This window comes from Patella vulgata, chromosome 7 (genome assembly GCF_932274485.2).
Source record: "Patella vulgata chromosome 7, xgPatVulg1.2, whole genome shotgun sequence".
NCBI lineage: Eukaryota > Metazoa > Mollusca > Gastropoda > Patellidae > Patella > Patella vulgata.
The window spans coordinates 18,417,233-18,441,101 of record NC_065885.2 but is presented as its reverse complement, the minus strand read 5'-3'; the positions used below and the strand labels follow the sequence as shown (position 1 = coordinate 18,441,101).

Here is a 23,869-nt window from a genome sequence, read left to right as displayed (position 1 = left end):
TTCTTAAAAAGAATAATAGATAAAGAAAAATGAATATATTCAATATTTCATTCAAATTACTCTATTCAGAGCTAATCAAACAAAGTCTCGATTATCCATTTTTATCCTTAAATTTGTGAATCTTGTGGGTGTCATAATTAATTTAAATATCTGCCAGTCGATCTTCTAGAGGGTGGATTTATGGGCTTGTCATGTTACTAAATGTCTAAATAATAGTGACACGATGCATCTTTAATGAAATGCGAGTTTGGAAGCGCTCGAGTTCTGTTGAGTAAATGTTAAGCCCGTTCTCATTGTGTTACAGACATACTTTCTTCAAACATCTGCATTCTTTACATTCATTTTAAAATTAACAGAAAATATTAATAAAGAAATATAAACTTAGAGAGCTACACTTATGACCTAACACGTTATCCATACTTGCGTTTCTGACTGGTATTATCCCATGATATTGCTGGTCTTTAATAACAAGATCATTATATGGTGTTAATGTAAGTTATCACTGGTGTTAATCAATATTTGAATGGTTTGTATATATAACTCTAAACTATACAGGTACGGCATTGTTATCATGACCATCATACTAGACACACTGGCTTACTTGTAGCAGCACTGCTGTGCTATTATTACAATATATTTTACCAATAACACCATAGAATCAAGAATGGTAAGTTTTTTCAATATTCTTTTTATTAAAGATTACTAACTAATGGTTCTATTTATATAGTCTTTTGTATATTATTTTCATCAACATTTCAGTTCATTTCTGCATCCACATTCTAGCGTCAATTTACACATTTATAATTCTTGTTATAATACTAAGCACATTGTGCTATTTTTTAAAACAAATCATTTGTTTGATAGAGATGACCGAATCCTCCTTAGTTGTTATCTGTTTTTCTGTATCATTTATTTACATTTACATGTACGTAGCGATGCGTCATATGACCATTTGTCGCTAAAATATTATCACGTCTTTATCCGTATGTACTCAAATAGATTATTTAAAAAATAAAAAAAAGAAAGAAAACGAAACAAAAAACCCGAACAAAACAAAACAATTTACAACTGGACTTTAATATACTGAGGGTTTTTTTCGTATCATACGAAAGATTATGAGCTATTTCATTAGCATGTCCACGTCCTGCACTACTGACGTGGGAAAACCAGACGGGAAAATCCTGAGTTACTTTCTCAGAGTTGCATTCCCAATGAGCCCCCTTGCCTCCCACGATTTACGCCCTGTTAAAACTATTCAAGGAATATAACGGTTGGTCAGTAATACGATGTTGGCTCGCTTACCTGAGGGTACCGTCTTCAATCACCGCATTGGCCAAGCTCTGAACAAGCTGCTATTATGTTCTGTGCCTTGTATGGTGTTGTTTTCAGAAGGTAGGATGAAAAGCTGTTGTTTCTTTGTGCACAGGCGACACGAGGGCGGCGTTCAAATTCTGAAACTTTCTGTTAGTTACAAGGAAAATGAAGCTATCAGGAAAATGATACATCGAGCAGTAGATCAGTAATTTATATTCCCACAAATATAAGGTTAGTACCACACCAGAAGTTCTGAATTCTTAGAAGCATAACGACTACATCGTAATAAACTGGGGTGATGTTAATGCTAGATCTCCGATGGCGATAGAAAATCATTTTGATACTATTCGACCATCCGCCAATGACCATTTGTGGAGATGTTACTGAATATAGAATCAGCATACATCAAAAACTCGGGTCCGGTTGAATTCGGTGCAGCTCTGCCATCAAGAAAGAAAAGAGAATTTAAAGACTAATTGATCATTATCCGGCTAACTACCCAAATTGGGAATGAACACAAATCGCCAATAGAGTATACATACATTATCAGGGACTTATTAATGCTAGGGTGAATTACATGTGTTTGCCTATGGCGTATATATTGATACTTCCGATCACAATCGTTACATTTCAAGCATTTTGTTATTATTTAGCATACAAATTAATTGGTTTCAGTTCCCTTTATAATACGATGTATTAAAACATATTCGCAAGGCATTAATGGTTGTCAACCTGAACATCCTTGTCAGGACATCAATAGTTTCAAGGGCATTTAGTAAATGAACTGAAAATACATGGACACAATTCACAATTCTATGCAATACAGTTTACTGATTGACTTGATAAAGACTAGAGAAGTCCTGTCGCTCACTAATAGACAATAATCGGATTTCATGGAATTGATTCCTGTGTATTCCTAGCATTAATATAAAATTGTACGCACGCCCCACCCCCCGCCAAAAAAAATAAAAATAAAAGGGAATACCCAACTAAGAACAAAAACAAAACCAACCCGCAGAGTCCAAATGACAGTACCGTTCGTTTATTCATTGTTTTGTACCCCTTGATATGTATTATATAATTGTATATGAACTGTTATAACGGTAATTGTACTCCACCTGTACATTTGTTACTGTACAACTGAACATCGAAATAAAAAATATCCCCACGGGGACACACTGTAATGGTTAACCAAAATAATATACAGTTGATTAATTTGTAATCAATTGGAAACAATCAATATGATTGGCTGTTTCAATATGATGATTATAGAGAACAAGCTATACTATTCAAAAAAAGTAGGGGATATTTGATTTTGGGGGCATAATACTAAAATATGCAAATGACTACGAAAAAAGTCACTATAGAACCTAACAGAAGAAACATTTCCAGTTACATGTGACGCCCAAACGCACCAATAGCTACCGCATGGAATGCAGGTGATGCTTGGGATCATCATAGGGGTCCAACCCAAGATTTGCACGACTCTGACTTTGAATGTTACAGTCATTGTGGCATTGAATTCCAGGGTGGAAACATCAGTTTAATTGTTTTAGTGACCAGAAAACAAATTTTGATATGCGTCGGCTTACCCAAAATGAAAGGTTACGTGCCCTTGGCATGCTACAGATCGGCACAACACAGGCGGTTGTGGCGCGGACGATGAATGTTTCAGATACCGTGATACACAATCTGTACAGGACAGACCACGCTCAGGTCGACCAAGGGCGACAACTCAAGCCGAGGATCGATTTATCCGTACCTTGGCCTTGAGAAATCGTGTCATCACAGCAAATCAGATCAGCGCTCGTCTTCAAACAGACACTGGTGTGAGAGTGAGTGGCCAGACGATTCGGAATCTACTGCATAGGGGTCACCTTCGCGCCCGACGTCCTCGCGTGATCCCTTGTTTGAGAGATCATCACATTCAGGCAAGACGTCGTTGGTGTAGGGATCGTCAACACTGGGATAATCGACGCTGGAGCAATGTGATGTTTTCAGATGAGTCAAGGTTCACTGTTGATTTTTTGGACAGACGTAGGAGGGTGTGGCGTCGTCGAAACGAGCGCTTCCAAGACGTTAACGTCATCAGACATGATCGATTTGGGGGTGGTTCTGTTATGGTGTGGGGAGGCATCACTGTTGCTGGAAGAACGGCTTTACATGTTGTTGCAGGGCGTGTTACAGGCCAGTACTACCGGGACAACATCTTGGCAGTCCATGTTGTGCCGTTCGCACGACGTCATGGCCGCCGTTTCATCTTCCAGGATGACAACGCAAGATGTCACAGGGCCAGGATCGTTACAGGTTACCTCCAACAACAGAACATCACCACATTACCTTGGCCAGCACTGACTCCCGACCTCTCCCCCATCGAGCATGTCTGGGACATGCTTGGACAGAGGTTACGTCAACGTCAACAACGTCCTGCCAATGTCCAAGAACTTGCTGCTGCGTTGCAACAGGAATGGGACAATCTGGACCAAAATGACCTTAGACGTCTCATCAGGAGTATGCCACGTCGGATCAATGCTTGTTTGGCAAACAGAGGAGGATTTACCCGTTACTGACTTGGTTGTGATGATGTGGTAACTTTGCTGTTTGACCCCGGGTATCATTTTACCCTTATAATGGTCAGTCTGTGCCTTACTTAGTCTAACGATCATTTGGAATAAATCGATGAATGTGAACTTCATTTCATTTTGTCATTTGTTTCTTCGTCAGTTTCATTAGGTGACTTTAATAACACTTAAAAATCAAATATCCCCTACTTTTTTTTTGAATAGTATAAAACAACAGAAGATCGGAATTGGATATTAAAAAATGGTATTTCTCATGGAGACAGTGCTACATTAGTAATTAAGTGTGTTATAGCAATGCAACCAATCAATAAGGTTACAGTACTATAACAAATGACTATAATGAAAATGATTATTTATCTGTTAAAATATATTAATAATGTAAGAAATATCCCACGGGGACGCACCATATTGAACCATGATTAATAATAAGGCTAGGTTCCCGCTGTCGTGTGATGCTTTACGATAGGATTGTCCCAATTGAGTCCAGCATCTGGAACGTGCAAATACGGTCGGGTACGTTTCGATACGATCAACACGATTGCTATGACTAACTTCAATATATGACAATCACAAAAACTTAAAACTAAAATCACTAAAACAGATTTTAACTAAAATGAAAATGAAATTTTAAATTTTATACGTTTCACGAAGATCGAGTGTGACTTAAAATGCAATTTTAATAGATTTTAGTTAAAATTACTTGCGTTTTATTCGTTTCGAAATGTGTCGGTGGGTTGGCGTTGAACTTGCATGTTGCTTTCGTGAACTTGGCATTTGATATGCTGGCAGACCTCAATGGAAATAATGCGTAATGATAAACTAAATCGCTTAAATTTCGTAGTTTTTTTGTAGTTTGGATAACAGAAACTATTTATAATCGTCACAAACATATGATATTTCTGACTCAAACGACTAATCTAGACTATAAATTATTGTCGAATTTTTAAAGTATTTTAAACTAATACACCAAATAGCCAATGTTCCGATGCCTAGATTTGAAATATCAGCTCCATGGACCCTTTCAATGACACTTTGAAAATGCCAAAGTGCCACACTCCTTATTGAATACATGCTCCTCGCAGTGTTTGGTTTGATGAGACCTAATCCCACTCAAACAATGATGTAATGAAAGCAAATTTCTGTTCCAAATTATGACTGGTCAATATTCCGATTAACAACCAATACCTAACTGCGTAACAATATCATTCGAGGTTAAACAGAGCTCCAGATATGTTTACATAACGTTAAGTCATAACTCACTAAATTTATTACGCCCAATTAACCAGTACATAGCAGAATATTGCTGAAAAACTAATTGCGTGTCAAACGAGGCTATCAAAACGGCTACAATGTAAACAATATTTGAATGGAGACAAACAATACTTTCGCCGTTTTGAATACCTTAAATCACTGTCCAAAGTTTTAGGGAAGACCCCATATTAAACGAAGGGCTGTCATGTTGCTGTACTTAAAAGAGATTTGATTGAACGGGAAGAATAGACACACTCCCTCAAAAGCTCAAGTATCAGAGAGGAATTTATCGGGCCATTACTTCATGAATATGTATTAAATAATGCCTATCTTGCTAAATTAAAATGATTTTTCCCCAATATAAAATACCTTGGCTCCTAAAACTTCTCTGATTTACGCTGTGTTATTATACATTCCGTCAACCAGTCGCAATACTCCTTACTTCTCACCAGTTAGACAATCGAGTCACGATTTTATTAAAACATCGAGTCTACCACTATATGTGGACGTATATTGCCGTCGCCCCTGTCCGTCCGGACGTCCGTCCGTCAACAATTGTTTGTGGACTCTCTATACAGGTCACAATTCTTATCCGATTTTGACGAAATTTGAAATATAGGTTTATCCCCAATAGATCTCGGCTGCTTTCGATATCGACATGTATCGGATCGAAACATCATGGATTATGGCCCTGATAGTACGAAAAATTGCATTCGCACATATCGGACCGCACCTTCCAGAATTATGGCCCCTGATTATACTGAAAATCGCGTTTTTAGCTTGTGGACCCTATAGAGGTTATAATTTTTATCCGATTTCAAAAACCGTTTGAATATATCACCGTTACACTCTAAGAATGGTTGAATTCGAATTTCTTAAAAATCGGACCAAAACTGGTAGACAATATGACCGCCCCTCGTACTCAAATAGCGTAAAAATATGGTATATCAAGGTTGTGGAACCTCTAGAGGTGACAATTGTCTTCTGAATTTGATGAAACTTGAAACGTAAGTTTATAACCCAGAGATCTTGGTTCCTTTCGATATTTGCGCATATCGGATCGTAACTTCCTGAATTATTGTTTAGCTTGTTCTCTATCCATCTCGCTGTTTTAAATAAACATCAATGTTAGGATATTTTCTTTTCCTGGTCGCAGCTGAACCCCTTGCCCTGTCTATGAAATCCTGTTTCTTTCATTTGCACTGAGATGTTTAAGTCAGTGTTTTAATTAGCTCTTACCGCCGTATATTATGCTAGATCGTTTGTAAAAACCGACAGGAACATCTTCGTCTAAAATTATATCTTTCATAGCTTATATCTACCAAAAAATAATACTTGAAAAATTTCGTTAACACGCTGATGATTGAAAGAAATGTGGAATTGACTCCTTGCTGGTTTCTTGGGCCGATTTAAATTCCTATTAGACATTGTGTAAAAATATGTGATGTCATCCGAAGAAAATGCTATTCATTTAAAATTCACAAAAACAGTGTATACAATTGAATAATCGACCACTGCTTCAATAAATTGATGTACTTTTTTTCCTGAAATTTTAACATTAAATGATTTATTGAGCTTCTTTCTTGATAACCGTTTAACTGGTATATTGATTTTATTATTAATGATGGAATAATTTCACTCTGCCATTAAATTCTCTCGACCAAATAAACATAAACAATAGATTTTCAACACGAGCAATAAATATTTACTAATATTGTAATGAAATCGGAAATTATAATTTCCTAACACGTCTTCTTTTACACACATTGTTAGATTTTTATCACGACCCTGAGATCGTGATGTTTTATTTTCTTGTTGGAATAATTCATATTTAACTCCCAGTAGGTCGTTAAACCTCATTTCATTTCAAACATGTATTTAACTCAATCTGGTAACCGCCCCCCCCCCCCCCCCCGACGCCTAAATTACAACAGAAAATATGTATTCATTTGACGAAATATGCGTGTAGTAAGGATTGGTATTATTTATTAACCGGGATAACAGTGATAAAAATAATCAAATAAAACAATGAAAACATAAAAAAATTTTGTTCTCCTTTGTCTGATCTCGACAAAGGAAAACCCAAGCCCATTAATATCTATTTCCGATGAGGAACTGAAACAGACAGCAGTTGATTGATACTGTTCGAAACAGAAAATGGCGCTTGTACTTTGCTTGCTAATGTTGATTATCTAATATTAAGTACCTTCACTTTTGGAGAGAGAGAGAGAGAGAGAGAGAGAGAGAGAGAGAAATGGTGTATAACGTCCACTCGACACAAACCAGGTTATTTCGGAACTAACATGTAGTTCAATTTTATTTCAATAATTCGCTTGCGCGTAGGGGTCTTTAGCAGTGGGAGGACCTGGAGAAAACCCACGAGGTTGGGCAGGCGATCATACTATTTGTCACGTACAACCGGGGGATCGAAACCACGCATGTTGACTCAAAGACAGACCTTATAGTTATTTATGTAGGATATATGTAAAGTGTATTGCAAAAAGTATAAAATTGTATTTGCTTGACTTCTGTAAATAAGTAATCATATGTTAAACTCTATACTAACAAAGACATGGTGATTCAGTTGACTCAATGACAGACCTTATGATTACAGTTCAAATTTTCGTAACATTTAAATATTTACATGTAGTGACGGGTGTTGTGCTTGGGATAACATTTTCTGTGACACTTGATATCACTTCTCATTTAATATTGGAAGGATCAAGCAGCTAACAATACCTTTCTTTTTTTAAAAACATATTTAATATATCCATATTATTGACTTGTGATTATATGGGATCGACCCGGCGAGCATTGCCATTGTTTGCTTTTCTATTTCTGTATAGTAAACCTATTGTCTTGTGATTGATTCATCGATAAGCCGCGCCTTTCATTGATATGACTGGGTGTTAAATAATATGCGTATCCTTGAATATGCAACTTTATTCCTGTATCCATACCACATCTGTAATTGGGTATCGATAAGATAAAATTGATGAAGCATGGATATTATGTGTTATACAAATGTGAGAACATGTGTTTTTGTGTCTGTTGTATTGTCGCAATATTAGTATTAATACAAGAAATATTGTTTGCAATAAACTGAGATTTCGATCATGCGATTTTGCTTTTTTTCGTCCGCCGATTTCAATATGACGGCACATAATTTTAGGCACCCTTTAAATTCCACATTGGTTATGTAGAAATTCTATAACGGAAATTTTTATTGTAAAATAAGTCTATGACAAATATAGTTTACTGTGTTAAACTCGAGAACTCTTATTATCAATTGATCGCAGTAAACGCCCCGATGGTCAAGTGTCTTATACAATTCAATAGAAACGTTTATCTTTGAAATGAAGTATATCTCCAAAGAGTAAGTTCACCCGGCAGCGTATACTCAAAATCAACGTAAACATCAAAGAAAAGCGGCATCAAAACTGAAAGAAAATTATTGTAACTACATGTATAATCATTGTTCACGATTATTCTGGCCAATGAAATTAAAATACGATTGAAAGACAACCACGTCGAACATATGTTTTAAACGAATTCTAAATTTAATGCTAAGCTGTATATTTTTGTCATCCACAACCTTGATCCAAATATACGCGATGTGACTGATCGACGCATAGCGGCAACATATTGTAGGGCCACCTTGTTTTGTTCGCCGCTACAATTGATACATTCTTCGAGGCTTTGTGCAAGTAAACATAATAACACACATACTAACTGTTTACATTGAAATAAGTAATACTATCAGTAGTGGAACCATTTCTCATCGAAGAAGAGAGTAATTTTATTCCATAATTACGACGTGTGTAGCCCCAGTCCAATTACTAAATACCATTGAAACAATCTAAGAGAATTTTATAAATTCGGTTGAGGTCCAAAGGGTGATTTATGTCCGTTTCGTAATAAACAATGAAATAATAAATAATTATCAATTATAATATGATTGGCGTGACTAAGTATGGATTTCAGTTTTAAAATTGTTTTGGTAAATTGAAGATCAGATTAAAGGGTTCGGGTTTATTGTGATTCCAAAACTAACACTATAAAGTTTGGTTATGACCTTATCAATTATTTGTCATTTAAATCTGATCTAATTAGTCCATATAACTTCCTTGATATCCAGTAATTGTGAAATTAATTACTACAGTTTAATTCAAGTATTTTTGAATTGAACATATGAAACGAGTAAACATTGGAATTAAATGTGCGTCATATTGATCTGTATTAGTATTGTTATTCTCTGAACTGTAATGCTACGTTGTTCATTATTAAACAGACACAAAGATGAACCCTCATTCAAAGGTTGTTATTGCAAGAAATAATACAAAACTAAAATTCTCTTTGTAATAATATATCCCATTTGGTTAATTGACATGTCTGTGATATCGTCGTGATGCCTAATTGGTTCTATATACATGTGTCCAGTGATTATTGCACCTATAATATAATCTTTAATTTATCAGAATGGTGTCCAAGCTGTGTGCCCGTGGAATTTTAAAGTTTCATATCGTTGTACGTTGTACTGTAGTTTCGGAAAATCTTCATCATCAAAACTGTATTATTATAATCCTTGCAAAATTTGTAATTCTAGTGGAATATGCCCACACAAAAACTCTGTCTCAAAAAAGAGATTGTAGCTACTATCAGGTTTAAAAGCCTTTAGGAAAAGTGGGGACAACTCTGGAAAGGAAGGGCGCGGAACGCTGGATATAGTAAGGGTTCGTTATCTCATGGAAAAAATTATAGTCTCTATCACGTTCCCATGGATATTGGATAAAGCCTGTATTGAAGTTAAAATATTTTCTGAAAGTGGTGAATCTTAGAGGTAGGGGTTACTCCTGAACGGAAGTTCGCGGAACGCTGAATATCGATAGGGTTCGTCCTCTCATGACCGCACTGATTCACACCTGGTGTCAAAGAAATCCGTACAAATATGTAGCCTCTATCGCATTCACAAAGTTTTCAAACAAGTTTCATGATACTCGGACATGACACGAAAACAGCTTTTATACTCTCTGTTTAAAACCAAGTCCCATCTAACATTTACTCATCTAATTACCGCGAAAAGAAATATACATCTAGTCAGAAATATTCCATGAAAAAGTAGAATTATAAATAAGAATCGATTTTGACGACAAGAAATGGGGATTACAAACAATGTGGACAGGTTTAGGTAAAATGGGGCATATTAATTCGATTATGCCGAAAAGAAATAGGGAATCCTCTTTTCAGAATATTGTCATAATAGCCTACATGGTTCGTGAAAGTTTTAGAAAAATGCATGGGTGATTACATTTCCCAAATGAGAATCGGGCTTTGTATAAAAAATAAGAATATAATTATCGACCTCGTGCACTACACTATAATATACTATAAATTAGTTGAAAGTATATTAAATTGTATCCCAGAGGAGTATTTTATTAGTAACCATGATAATTATCATATCTAAACCGTACCAGGATGTTCTATAATAGTGTTATTATTATTGTGATGAAGCATTATGCTCTGAACTTATGCCAGGTTCTCATTATCACGATTCGTGCTGCGATTAAAATCATTGTTTTAAGCGTGAATCGTGGTAATCCTATGAGCACTGTTTCACAAAAACTTAAATCTCTTTAAAATGACCTTTAACTAAATTTCATCCTAACTTAAGATAGATGCGTTTCACAAAACGATTGTAAGCATTTTAGATAAAATTCACTAAAATAATATTTTAAGTTTTACAAAACTGCTATTTTAAGGACAATCATAACTAAAATCAATTTTAACTTGGGACAACCGTCACCCCTCCTAACTTAAAATCACGACATAACAAACATTGATTAGGGCTACGCTGTTGGTTTATTGCGACATATAGATAGATTTGGAATAATGATATTGCCAATGACAGGGTCCCATAATTTTAACATACTACCATTCACAAGAACAATTCTCATTCAATGTCTTTTCATAGCATAGGAAATATAGCTGCGGCCCAAAAGTTTATTTTATTGTAAGCCAATTTAAACATACATTATGCAAGAGCTAAATCTGCCTATTGCAAGTCTTTATTTAGGCTTCAGATGTTATAGAAATGATTAATTCGGCCTTTATTTACACGACAAGCTCAAAATCAACTCTGTAGACCATCGCATGGCTTGGATACAGCTTGGATTTAAACAGTCGTCCATTTAAAATTAAATCAAGAAATGACCCACCAAGCTTAATGTTTACCGTTAGTCACTGACGTCATTACCGGAAACTAGTGATGAAAGGCCCGAGGGTATCATAGTCATTGAGAATGTTACTTGATAATCGAGAATAAGTGGGTGGAGTTATTGTCTGTCAATCAAACGATCGGCAAATTCTCGTGATGCGGACACAGTGCATGCCTATTTCTATTCAAAACTTCAAACAGTGACAACTCCGTTCAGAATAAAGTAATTCGACTGTAATTTTCAATATTTTGTTTTTATCATCTATTTTTGAATTATTATAGCAAGAATGGCCAACTCTTTATTAAACTCTTAACTAATGTATCTTTAAGAAAATTAGATGAAGCCCCAAGAACAAAAAAAAACCCCAAATCCCAGTTAACAAAACTCTGTTTTACTGTTTTATATATTACCATAAATTATACTATTTTCAAATAATTAATAGACTAAAAAACAACACAAAAAAAAAAACTAAAAGAAAACCTGAACTCATCTTCATATCTAATGTCATGGAAAGAAGAGCACTCTTATCTATAAAGGAAAATATCTTCGTGCAGGCCTACAATGGTTTAATAGAGTAAACTTCTTGGCATTAAAAGGCCTAAAGGCCTATAATACTAGACACGCCATATGCAAATTATTTACTCATATGGTTTTTGGGTTATGATAATTTGTAAAAAATATAAATCAATAATCTCAAATATGTTTATTGAAAAATGTTATAGGCCTATTTAAAATTAAATTTCAATGTCATAAATTTATTATTATTTCTTAATGAAGGCGTTTGTTAATAACACAGCCTAAATCAGACTTTGATGCCACCTTTCGTTGGCAGTGTGTTTCTAACCTTTTTAGGTAACATTAATATCGATAAAATAGACCTTTATTTAAGACTTCGCTGTGCTTTATGTTTTTAACCGTTATGTTTATGCTGTTTTCAGATTTCTTTCGGTATTAATATTTGATAGGGATTTTTTTGTGCCGTCATGCGTGAATGGGATGGGACACGAGGCATGTAAATTCCGTCGTGACCCTGACATCCACGGAGAATATATCTAAATGATTTAATTTTAATTTTCTGTTTAGGGAAATAGTAGTTGAGAAACAATGGCAAACAATTGGAAAATGTTTATAAAAGATGCGTCACTGCATTGACTGCAATTATGCTATACATGTACATCAAACCACACTGGTAAAATTTATCAGATCAATACACAATCGATAAAACGTTAAAAACTAAAATATAAACATGTTTAATGTTGTTTGTTTTTAATAACAATTATGATCGACTATAATTGCAGTTCTTGTAGCGTTTTTAAAATCTACATTGAAAGTTCACCGACTACTTGCCAATTTATCCGTCAAACTAAAGCGAAAAAGTAAACACAATGAGCTAAATTACGCAGATCATTTCTTAGTCGAAACGTCACTCAGTGGATTGTGACCTGTGTAGGTAGGTTCAATTACTAAATGCATTTGAAATAATATACTATGAGCTAAATTAAACAAAAATAGCAATTAATGGTTTTATCTACAATCGTTAATCTACCGGTGCGGACTATGGGTCTTCTTTCTGTCTGTCCGCCTGTCTATCATTGGGAATTGTAAAACTGAGATGTGACGCTGGTGGGTTAACAGTTAAAATAAAGACATGTATAGGTTACATTATACGTAGCGTAAAAATCAGAAACAAAATGAAACGAAACAAATTTGTAATTTTAATTTTGATTAATCCGGCCCTATGTAAACAAAAGCTTGACATTAACATGCAAGCCCGATATCATGCCATTACACTGTTTGTCTTTTTCAGTATGGTCAAATTCATTGTGTTGTGAGGGAATTGGTACAGGAGAAATTCGGACAAGAAACTTGGGAAACAATTTTGTAAGTGATTTATTTGCACCAACGTTCTCTGGATAAAAAAATACATCCGTTGTCTTTCTTTTAGAACTGTTCTCTATTGATGCGACTAGTGAATTTCGCATTTCGTTACCACGAGCTGCATCAATCCAAGATTACAGTAACTAAATCCAGTCAAGGCATCAGACGTATGTTCCAAGAGCTTGTCATTGAAATGGAAGTGTTATAAATATTTGAATAAGTTCAACGTTTAAAGCAACTGATAGTCATTTGAATCCCGTGTAGTAATGTGAAATATGATCACCCCACAAATAGTTCCATTCTGTTCAATATTTACAAATATCTGAATATTGAATATTTCGTCACATTCGGCATCCACTGCAGACGATATAATCTAGCCAGCACTGCGCATTGTTGGATAAAACCAGTCGATGGTCCTCTTTAATTCCGGTTGAAACCAAGCCGACATATTATCTAGCTTCTTTAAGTGGCATTTAGAAATTGAACAGTAACACACTAACACTATTTATGGAATAACAATTACTGGTTTATTAACATGCAGCGTTTCGACAATGATACTCTTGTCTTTATCCAATCTGATTAAAACACAGATTCTATTTCGTTTCGTTTTTATAGTTCAAAATTTCGTTTTACTTGTCTTTACTACACTAGGATCCGGAAGAGTTGTTATATAACAGGCGTTCTACCTGATGTGAGGAATTAGCCAATGAAACGGTCTGTTACGGTGAGTTCTTGGCCTTTTTATGCACGGAACTGAGGGGTAAACCACTAGAAACGACAACGCTGATTGATTAATCAAAGTCTGACGTCATAGGGTCAAAAGCCGCTCGTTTGACCCCTGACGTGAACCCTCACTATAACTTGTCAGATCTTCATGTAGTGTAGGTCATCAAAAGTATAAAAAACGAAACGAAATATAGATCTGTATTTTAATCAGATTGGTCTTTATCGATTTGTTTGATAAAGACGAGAGTATCATCGTCGAAACGTTGCATGCTGATAAACCATTGCAGTAATTGTTATTCCATAAATATAGTGTTAGATTATCTATCGTTGATATTTAATTTTCTTAATTAAATAATCAGTTTGAGAACATTTTAGCGTGGATTTAGCTGTGAAGATTTAGAATGAGATCGATGATTTTGACATCTAATGTGATTTACTTTTAGAGAACAATCTGGTTTGGATGAAGATGCACACTTTCTAGTATTTTCTCAGTATGATGATGCAGAGACGTTTAAACTAGTAGGTGCTGTGGCAGAATGTCTTAGTAAGTTAACCACATTGTTATTCAGTTTAAGCATGGTTTAAAGATTAGAATAAGCGGAGCGCTAAAACAATGTTCTACATCAAGGCGATGCCTAAATTTCCCATTGAAGACAGGTAAAGAACGGTGGTCCAATTTCTGTTAATCAAGCGAAATGAGTTCCTCTATTAATTACATGATTTCCAGTCAAAAAAAACTCATCAGGCACCGAAGTTGGTAAATGAAATGGGGTTTAACGTCCTGCTGTTCTGCTCCGACTGCCTAAATTGGTATTATTAAGGTTCCGACCACCCCGGGGGTGGGGATGGTACGGTGGCTCAAAGAGTACAATGGTTCGCTAACCTGCCGATCCTACGTTGGCCTAGAAAGTTCATCGAGATTTTCTGACGTGGTCCCCCCTTCTTAGTGGTTTGGGACGGAGGACAGACAAGACCCCCTGACCGTTGGTGTTCGAAATAAGTGAAGGACGCAGTTTCCCTCGTAGCACTCTGCATGACGAAGGCCCGTCTTCATTAGCCATGCAGGAGCAGAACAATTGTACGTTAAACCCCATTTCATATCCGACCACCCACTCTCTTACGAACTAAAAATATTATTTTGATGGTACTCAATGACCGTTGCCTTTAAAATCATAGTGTACTTTTACAATTGACTCAAACTCGTTAGATGCATTTTAAGTTGTAGACGACGCCATAATGATGTATTTGTAGTACAAAATTGCTCAATTAACCTTCAATACAGTAAGATACACCAAAGGGAGATAATGACTCGTTTAACACAATTATTCGCCTTTTTTATGTTTGTCGGTGGTATGCGAATCCATGTCTTATAATATTTTTATCCACAGATTTGCCGTTAACAGCAGTATTGGAAGTATTCGGGGATTATTTTTTGATCTATTGTTTACGCCATGGTTATGACAAAATGTTAAAGACACTGGGAAGTGACATGTGGAGTTTTATACAGAACCTAGATTCTTTACATTCACTCCTAGCTTTAAGTTATAAAAACATCACGCCGCCATCTTTCAGGTAATCATCGATACAAACTAAGTATTATTCCCAGTCTTTCCAAGACACTTGATACCACTTCTCTCATCTGTTTCTTCTTTTAAATATTGTGTTGGTCTGGAATCCGATGTAAACGTTAAATTGCCATAAGTTGATATGACCACATCTAAAGAATGTAATCCTATAAAGTTCGTTCCATTACTAACCAAAAGAAAAATGCACGATATCAAATCAATTCAATACCTCATTTTGTCTGCTCCTATTATTTAGTACGTGTATAGACTACAATTTTGTGTTATATTTAATGTGCAACTCAAATACTAATCAAACGATTATCTTGTCGGTAATATATTCAAACGTTTTTTTTTAAATCGGATAAAAATTGTGATCTCTAGAGAGACCACAAGCTTAAAATGTGATTTTTCGTACAATCAAGGGTCGTAATTCAGGAAGTTAAAATCTGATGTGCATGAATATCGAATGGAACCCAGCACTTTTGGGTTATAAAATATATTTCAAGTTTCATCAAAATCTGATCAAAATTGAGTCCTTTAGAGGGCCCACAACCTTGATATTCCATATATTTACACTATTTGCGTACAAGGTGCGGCCATTTTGTCCGGCAGTTTTTAGTCGACAGTATTAGTTTGCAATTTTGCAGTCAATTAAGCACAAAGAACAGTCTTAACAAAGAAACTATTATACTAGATTTCAAAGCAAACAGGACAATTACTGGATTTATCGACCTTGCTATTTCTAGCTGGTTGTATATGGTTTACACCCAATATAAGTAGTTTAGAATTTTTTTCCTGTGGCAAAATACATTATCACGCCTATTGTTCAATCTTTATTATAAGTGATTTTCAAGATATTCTAGTTGTAGTTTTAAACAGGTCATGAACGAGTTATATTGCACCATTTCTACATATAAACATACTAGTTTTCTATTTAATTTAAATGGCTAAAACATTTTCGTCTACTATTTTATTTTAGATGTGAAACAGGCGAGGACGGTTCTTTACTACTGCATTATTATACAATACGGCCTGGTCTATACCCTATTGTAATTGGTAAGTGTATCTCACTATAGTATATACCCTATATTAATTGGTATATAAGTGCATCTCACTATAGTATATACCCTATTGCTATTGGTAAGTGTATCTGATTACAGTGTATACCCTCTGGTATATACCATGTTGTTATTAATAAGTATATAATACAACACCGACCGGTAATGGTAAGCAGATATATACCCTATTGCTATTGATAAGTCTATCCCACTATACCCCCATCGTATATACCTTATTGTTATTGGTATAAATATATCTTAAAATACCTTCTCGTATATACCCTTTTGTTATTGGTAAATATTTCCGACTATACCTCTATTGTTATTGGTCAATATAACATTCAATACCCTCTGGGATATACCAATTGTTATTGGTAAACATAGCCCTCTGTATATACCCTATTTTTACGCGTATCCCACCTTGAATTGAAATACCCAATTGTTATTGGTAAGTGTATCCTTCTGTACCCCCTGAATATACCTAATTATTATTGGCAAGTGTATCACACTGTACCCTCTGAATATACCCTATTGTTATTGGTAATTATATCCGACTATACCCTATTGTTATCGTTAAACATATCATACAATACCCTCTGCTCTATATCCTATTGTTATTGGTACATACCAAAAGTCATAGGGAATCCAATCAGAATTATATTAATATTATAGTGTATTATCCTTCCTATTTAGGGGGGGGGGGGGGTGGATGGCTGAATGGTTAGCGTGCGCGCACTGTAACATAAAGTCTGTCATTGAGTCGACTGGCGTGGTTTCGAATCCTCGGTTGTACGTGGCAAGGGGTAAAGTCGCCTGTCCAACCTCGTGGGTTTTCTCCGGGTCCCCCGGTTTCCTCCCACTGCTAAAGACCCCTACGCACAAGCGAATTATGTAAATAAAATTAAACCATATGTTAGTCCCGAAATGACCTAGTTTGTGTCGAGTGGACGTTAAACCCCATTTCTCTCTCTCTCTCCTTCCTATTTGCCGGATTGAAAATAGAAGAAACTGACAAGCAGAAACCATGCATAAGTTACTACCATACAAATTTGAAAGTTCGAAATATATAAACACGTTGACATAGGCAGTTCATTTTCCATTTGATTGGCAGATAATCATTATATAATGTGTTTACGCCTCAGTTCTTAGATTGATTTTAAACCGAGTTTAAATCGCATTAACAAATATTGAAGTACGATTATATAGCCGTCAATTTAAATAACCCGACCACTTGCTTCAATACAAGTTCATGTCGTTTCTAAAGAAAACGTAGTGGGGTAGAAAAATAAAAAAAGACCTTTTCTTGTAAATATTATCGACATATTGATTATAAAGCTTATTGCAAAATGTAAATTTGTATTTTAGATTTATCTATTGTGCGCCATCTTTGTGTTTGAAATTGTTAGATACACAACCTGTTATGATACAGCCGTGTCTCTTTTTATTATTATTAATTTCAAAGCCAGGTTGTTCAGGAGTATAGAATTAATGGCCGAAGGGTATGGTGCTGGCGCAATAACCGGGATATCCCGGGTTCGATTCCGTTATTCTAGACCAAGAAAGTTCCTAGCGATTTCCCAAACTGGTTTCCCCTACTCAGTGGCACAGGGCGGAGGGTTTGGCTCATCCCAAACTAAGGCTGCCTGGCTACAGCTAGCTCCGCCTGAGAACAGGCCCTAACCCAATTAACCGACATTTTAACTCCTACATCAACGATTTAATCGAAAACACTGAGTATGGTTTTAGAAATTTTAGAAGTATTTATTTCTCTTATATTGTCATATTGAATGAAATTAAATATGTTTATTTAGCCGTTCTGTGTATGAAAGATGTCAAACTAATCAGAGCCGAATCACAAAATAGTCCTCCAATTATTCAATATGGCGGCGCCCATGAAAGATAATTTCACATAGGCGGTTTTGTTTGCAAAGACAAATTTGTTTTGAAAGATAAACAGATTGGAACTCTAAAGACAGTTTACAATGGTAAAGACTGTATTGCAATATTACTCACTAGCACATATTATATATCGCTTTTACCGGAGTGGCAGAAGTTGACACTTTGCCAACTTGATATATGTGTTTACATAAAACATGTGCTTCGGGTTATTTTTACTCTGTTGTGTATACAATGCAGTAGTCCAGTCGATAAGTTCCGCCCCAAAATGATCACGTGAACGTTTTAAATGGACGGCATTTAGGGCAGTGATCTATTCTCGAAGTATGACGTAGATGGATCGCTGCGTGCAGTATGGGTCTGGCTACGAACGTGGAACGGAAAGCGGAGGTCCCATTGAAACGTTGGAGTGCACGCAAGATAACCACGGGCATTAGCCAATTGGGACATTAAAACCCCATCTTTCGGATCCACCTTGAGGTCCACCGTCTTCTCATTTACGTTCGTGCATAAGAAACATTAAAGGTTGAAATTCGATGAAAAGTAGATATACACGCCCCTATCCGTGCAAAATGGCCATCATAACGCACGTCTTTAGTCCCGTTTGTACAGAAAAATCGGACGTTAAACCCAATTTCAATTCATTTAATCAATAAATACGAAAATGTGGTATTATAACAATGTCAGCAATGTCTATTGTAGTTTCGTTTCTAGCTGCACGAAAAACAGTTTGAATATGGAGAACATCTCCATTTTCTTGGGACCTGTCATTGCTGTAGAATTAAAACTTATTTACTGTCAAATGTGAGAGATTAATACACAACATCTATGGCATTATATAACCTGGCCGAGCATTTCATGCGGATTATTATACATACAACAAGAATATGTCATATAATATTCCTTCAATCCATACGAATGACACGAGACGCTCTCAACGGGGAGGCTTTAAAACAGACATTTCTATGAGGTAAAACATAAATCTTACAGCTCACACGTAATTTTCATTGTGTAAAGACAATGTCCTGGCCTGGTAAAAAGTTGAAGTCCGCTTCAACTGTAAATTCAAATCGCAGGAACTGGAAAACAATCATTATTTGATATCATTTAATTCTGAATCAAGTTAATTTTTCCAGATGTATTAGGTAAACTTGAATAAGTTTGAGTCGACGTTGGTTTCATTGATTAAAAGCAATGTCGGAGAAAAAAACGTCTTAAAAGTAATGGTTCTGCTTCGTCTGTCAAATGGAATCTTTTGACAATTATCCCACATAGACAAACATTATTGATATTTTGTGTTTTTTCTCCGACTATTAAATAATATGATCGTCATGCTGGCGGTTCAGTTGGATGAATACACACCAATGGAGATATCCGTGCGTGTTAAAAAAAACTGTAAACGCGAAAGAGAAATGATCTTTAACGCCTACTTGCCACAATCCATGTTATTTATTGGAATATTGCTGGGTCTGAACTGTTGGTCGGAATATCCCGGTTTCGAAAACCAGTATAACAAAATATCAAATTTGAAAGCATGAAATGAAATGAGATTTAACTTTATACAATTCTACACCGACTGGGCTAACGAAGACGCTCATACGTCAACTATGTGCTATTCGGCCTACTCTTATTCAAACTGTCAAGGGTTCTTTTACGTGCATTCCAATGTCTACACGCGATCTTGGTTTTTCGTTCCATCCGCCCTGCATCACTGACAAGGGGGAACCACGCCCAAATTTGAAATGAAATGGGGTTTAACGTCCTACTGTTTTGCTCCGAACTGGGCTAATGAAGACGGGCATACGCCATACAGTGTGCTATGAGGGAAATTTTTGCCCGGACAGCGGCACTACGGCCTACTATTATATCGAAGTCCAACTGTCAAGGGATCTTTTACGTGCACGCCAATGTGTACACGGGACCTCTGTTTTTCGTCTCATCAGAGTGACTAGACAGCTGTCCTTGTCAGGCCCTCCGTCCTGCATCACTGACAAGGGGAAACCACGCCGGAAAATCTGGATGAACTTTCTCGGCCAATGCAGCGATCGAACACCCGACCTCCAGGCTAGCGAGACAGCGTCTTACCCACTTAGCCACCGTGATCCCCGCCCAAATTTGAAAGCGAACTAGCTTAATAATGATCATTACATGGTTCTTAAAATATCTATAGAAATAGAATTTATTCGTATTGAATATTTTCTACAATGGTTTTTAGCTATGATTTGAATATCAATATGTTGGGTATTTATTCTATTTTACAGGTCCATTCAAATCTGCCGGTCGAGACCTATATTTAATCAAATATATTTTGTTAATTTATTATATTTTGCAGGTCTAGTTAAAGCTGTCGGTAGGGATATATTTAATCAAACCGTTGATATAACAGTATTAGAGCAATCTGAAGAGACAATCGGTGATAAGAATCAACAGCATACAGTATTCAATGTTAGTATTGTCTTTTAGTTATCCAAAGTGACATTGGCGCTGATGTACCAGTCTTACCATTCAGCTATCGCTTCAGTTAACTATAAGTAGTGAAGTGTGTCCTGCATAAGGCATGACATGCTTACCCTTTCTTGAACATCTGATGTGACTTCTCACATTACGTTCACATAGTAGAGTTGTGTTTTGTTTATTATTAAAGGGGGAATACCACATTTCAAAAGTGCCCGTTGATAAAAGTGCATTTGTTTATACGACTTCAACACAAAGATATGAATAAATAACCTAAATAGCTTGTAAGTGACAAGGATAGGGTTGTCTGTCCAACCTCGTGGGTTTTCTCTGGGTCCTCCGATTTCCTTCCATTGCTAAAGACCCCTACGTACAAGCGAATTATTGAAATACAATTGAACCATGTTAATCCTGAAATAATCTACTACCAAATTATATTTTTGCTTAATGCATTGGTTGTGTGATTTTAGGTGATTCTACAGGATGGATTAAAATCTACAGAAGTATGTCCATACCAAAGACAATCCCCGGAAGGTGAAGAGTCAGAAAAGAAAATGGTAGAGATCTGTCCCGTAATGTCCGGCGATGTCAATTTCCAACTTAATGCGCAGCAGTTTTGTTCGGCGTTTCCCTATCATATTATATTTGACTCTGACATGTGTATAAGTCAATGTGGAACCAAAATACAGAAACTTTCCCCTGTGTTAATAACCCCTCATATAGCCATGGAAAAGGTGTTGGCGATTGTTCATCCTAAGATGGCGCTAAATATAGAAAATATTAAAAAGTTTATAAACTCGGTATTTTTTCTATCCATATGTAATTCTAACAAAGACAACCCAGAAAAAACCTTCACACTAAAAGGTTAGTATATTCTACAATCATCCACGAACCGTCATGGCTTGTTAAAAGTTATGGTAATTCCCAGTTACTGATAAGATATAGAAATTACAGGGAAAATTGGGGCGTTAACAGGTCAACAGTAATATATCGATTCTAGAAATATTTTAGCATAAGGTGGGAATGTTTAAGTTTGATGAATAATTGTGCCCTATTTAATAAAATGATTTATCTCCCTTGGTAAATCAATGATTAAACCTTTTAAAATGTCTGGCCAAACGGGGTTAGTTCGCTTTGCTTGTTTTCGATTAATCAGATTTAAGCTGCATAAAAGGTTTGAACAAAATAGCTGATAATTAAACATCATTTCAGTTAATCAGCTGTATTTAATCCATTCACTAGGTGAGATGGCCGTTCGTAATGGTTGATATTCGGAACTTAAGCAATGAAATGAAATGGGGTTTAACATCCTACTGTTCAGCTCTGAAGACGGGCATACTTTACTCAGTGTGCTTTTGGGGAATTTGTGCCCAGACAGCGGCACTACGGCCTCCTCGTATATCGAATTCCAACTGCTTCACTATGTGTACACGGGACCTCTGGTTTTCGTCTCGGTCAGCGGCGCCACGCTTATATCGCATAAGGGTTGTTTATGTACATCTCCATGTATACGCGGGGACCCTGTTTTTCGTCCTATCAGAACGACTATACGTTGTCCCTTGCCAGTCCCTCTGTCCTGCACCATTGACAAGTTGGAACCACGCCGGAAAATCACGATGAACTTTCTCGGTCAATGCGACCACGCGACCTCCAGGTTAGCGAGCCAATGTCAATCCGCTGAGCCACCGTGGCTCGGAACTTCTAGGAATATCCAGAAACAATGACGGTTATTTCAAAGAGATAGCGATAAGCTAATTTATTACCAATAATCACAGGAACTTGTCGAAATATCGAGATATCTAATCGAGCTCACCGGAAGTAGATTCTTGGCACCCAAAAATATAAAAGTTTTTATTGGGATGTTTAATTTATATTTTAAAGGTCAGATGATTTGGTTGGAAGATTCAGGTCACATGATTTTTATAGGATCACCTCGAATAACCAGTCTTAATGAATTGATGGATATGAATGTTTATTTATCCGATATACCTTTATATGATGTCACGAGAGAATTAGTTCTTTTAAATCAACAAAGGATAGCAGAGATTGATGTCGCGTGAGTACCATTTTCTTAGATCTTTCAAAATAAACTTTAAATCGGAGAGTGTTTAACAGTCACAGTTTTATTTATCTTGGTATCCTGGTTTGTCTCTGAGGTACAAACTCGAGCTACCCTGCTGCTAGAACACTAATTTCATTTTGATGTTTTAGGAAAAAATTAGACGAAACAACAGTGGAGTTAAAGAAGACATCAAAAGCTTTAGAATGTGAAAAAGAGAAAACGGACATGTTGTTATACCAGATGTTACCACAGAAAGTTGCTAATCAACTTAAAAACGGAAAACAGGTTGAAGCTGGTAAGTATTCGTAATTATAGCTCACCGAGTAAGACGTTGGCTCGAGATTTTCCAGGCGTGGTTCCCTCTTGTCAGTGGTGCAACACGAGGGGGCTGGTAAGAGACAACGTATAGCCGTTCGGATAGGACGAAAAACTGAGTTCACGTGTATACATGGACATGTACATAAAACAAACAACCCTTCGCAGTTAGAATTCGCTATAAAAGTAGAGCCAGTGCCGGACTGGGCCCAACTGTCCACCTGTCGGGCCTAAGCTCATTTAAAAAAAGTGGGCCTAAGCCTATAAAGAAAAAAAAAGAAAGAAAAAAAAGAAAAGAGAAAGAAAGGAGAGGGGGGGGGCTGGAGAAAAAAAGAAGGAAGGAGAGGACAGGACACATGACAAGAGAAAAAAAAATTGCCTTCTTCTGCTTTGGTCTGAAATGCTTGGAAAATGGGTTTGCGGTTGTCAATTTTCAAAATTTTCAAAATTTTCCAGGGGGGAGACCGCCCCCCCCGACCACCCTCGGACGTTCGCGTGCCTTCGGCGTGCTCGTGACGCGCCTTCGGCATGTACTTGTTTGGGCTTTGGTCAA

At 36.3% G+C, this 23,869-nt stretch overlaps 1 protein-coding gene across 1 annotated transcript in view; it reads left to right on the top strand.

The window, feature by feature from the left end:
• Window positions 1-21,808, top strand: part of LOC126827462 (guanylate cyclase soluble subunit beta-1) — a 32,381-nt gene extending 10,573 nt beyond the window's left edge. Inside the window, exons 2-8 of the mRNA XM_056102255.1 lie at window positions 12,301-12,310; window positions 13,170-13,243; window positions 14,410-14,510; window positions 15,355-15,538; window positions 16,511-16,587; window positions 20,818-20,930; window positions 21,410-21,808. Coding sequence (XP_055958230.1) covers window positions 12,301-12,310; window positions 13,170-13,243; window positions 14,410-14,510; window positions 15,355-15,538; window positions 16,511-16,587; window positions 20,818-20,930; window positions 21,410-21,808 — 958 coding nt within the window. The remainder of the gene's footprint in view (window positions 1-12,300; window positions 12,311-13,169; window positions 13,244-14,409; window positions 14,511-15,354; window positions 15,539-16,510; window positions 16,588-20,817; window positions 20,931-21,409) is intronic.
• The last annotated feature ends 2,061 nt before the right edge of the window (window positions 21,809-23,869 follow it).